At 37.6% G+C, this 1,077-nt stretch overlaps 1 protein-coding gene across 2 annotated transcripts in view; it reads left to right on the top strand.

Annotated features, from left to right (window-relative positions):
- LOC107619250 overlaps positions 254–1,077 on the top strand; it is a 3,415-nt gene continuing 2,591 nt past the window's right edge. For both annotated transcript variants that reach the window (XM_016321507.2, XM_021111220.1), the window contains exons 1-2: positions 254–590; positions 836–953. In XM_016321507.2, the coding sequence (XP_016176993.1) occupies positions 483–590; positions 836–953 (226 nt within the window). In that variant the 5' untranslated portion in view covers positions 254–482. The remainder of the gene's footprint in view (positions 591–835; positions 954–1,077) is intronic.

The raw sequence follows: 1,077 nt of genomic DNA, 5'->3' as shown, positions 1-1,077 counted from the left end.
TATCATTGCGGTGGTGAGTGGTCTCTGATCTAGCTGCGTGCTATTTTACCACATTGACCCTCCCTCACTTTTCTGTTTTCTCTCTCAACCCTAACACATGCAACAAACTAACTCCGTTGACATTTCCTAACGACTCTTGATTCATTTTTTCAAAAAATAAAAAGCCCAAAGCCTTTGAGCGCTAAACAAATTAAACGCCGTTAACTTGTGTCGTTTTCATCATAATAAATAGAGCCTCTATGTTCCTTCTTCACTTTATTCAACGTTTTTCACTTCCATAACTCTCTCTCTCTCTCTATCTCTCTCTGTGTGAGTTCGAATTCCATATATAGAAGCTAGGTTGTTTATTATTATTGATTTATGATGGTTGCGTGAAGCAGAAGTTGGGAATAATAATATCAGTAGTTGTTGTTGTTTGTGGTGTTGGAGATTATTCGGTTCATCGGAGAGCGCCGTCACACATTGATTACGTGCGTTTAAATATGGGGAAGAAAGATGATTATGAGCAGAAGAGTGATCGCAAGGAAGCAGCCAAAGTTGAAGCTGTTCTTGAGATCATCAGAAAACAAACCCCTCTCACTCTCAAGCAGGTTCTCTCTCTCTTTCTCACTCATCTTCTTCATGAGGTTACTGTTTGCAATATGATATAGAATTAGGTGAAAACTCAGGTGAAGTCAACTTCACGTGAAGTTGATATCTGAGAGTCGTTAGATGAAAATTTAGTCAAATCAGTCAAATCATCTAACGGTTCTCAGGTATCAACTTCACATGAAATCAACTGCACCTGAGTTTCTACCATAGAATTATTACTGAGTTTGTTATTATGGTTGTGCAGGAGAAGTTCTGTAACTATGGTTGTGTGAAACGGTTTTTGAAAGCCAAGGGTGATAATGTGAAAAAGGCAGCAAAGCAACTCAGGGCATGCCTTTCATGGAGAGACACCATTGTCACTGGTATCGTATATGCATTTTCAGTTACTTTTTGAATCTTGCTTTACTTTTTTCTTTTTTTTTTTTGTTTGTTTTGAATTATGCGTCAAAGAAAAAGAACATCATCATACCCAAATACCAAATCTCT

This window comes from Arachis ipaensis, chromosome B09, assembly GCF_000816755.2.
Source record: "Arachis ipaensis cultivar K30076 chromosome B09, Araip1.1, whole genome shotgun sequence".
Lineage (NCBI taxonomy): Eukaryota > Viridiplantae > Streptophyta > Magnoliopsida > Fabales > Fabaceae > Arachis > Arachis ipaensis.
This window is presented reverse-complemented; position numbering and strand designations above follow the sequence as displayed.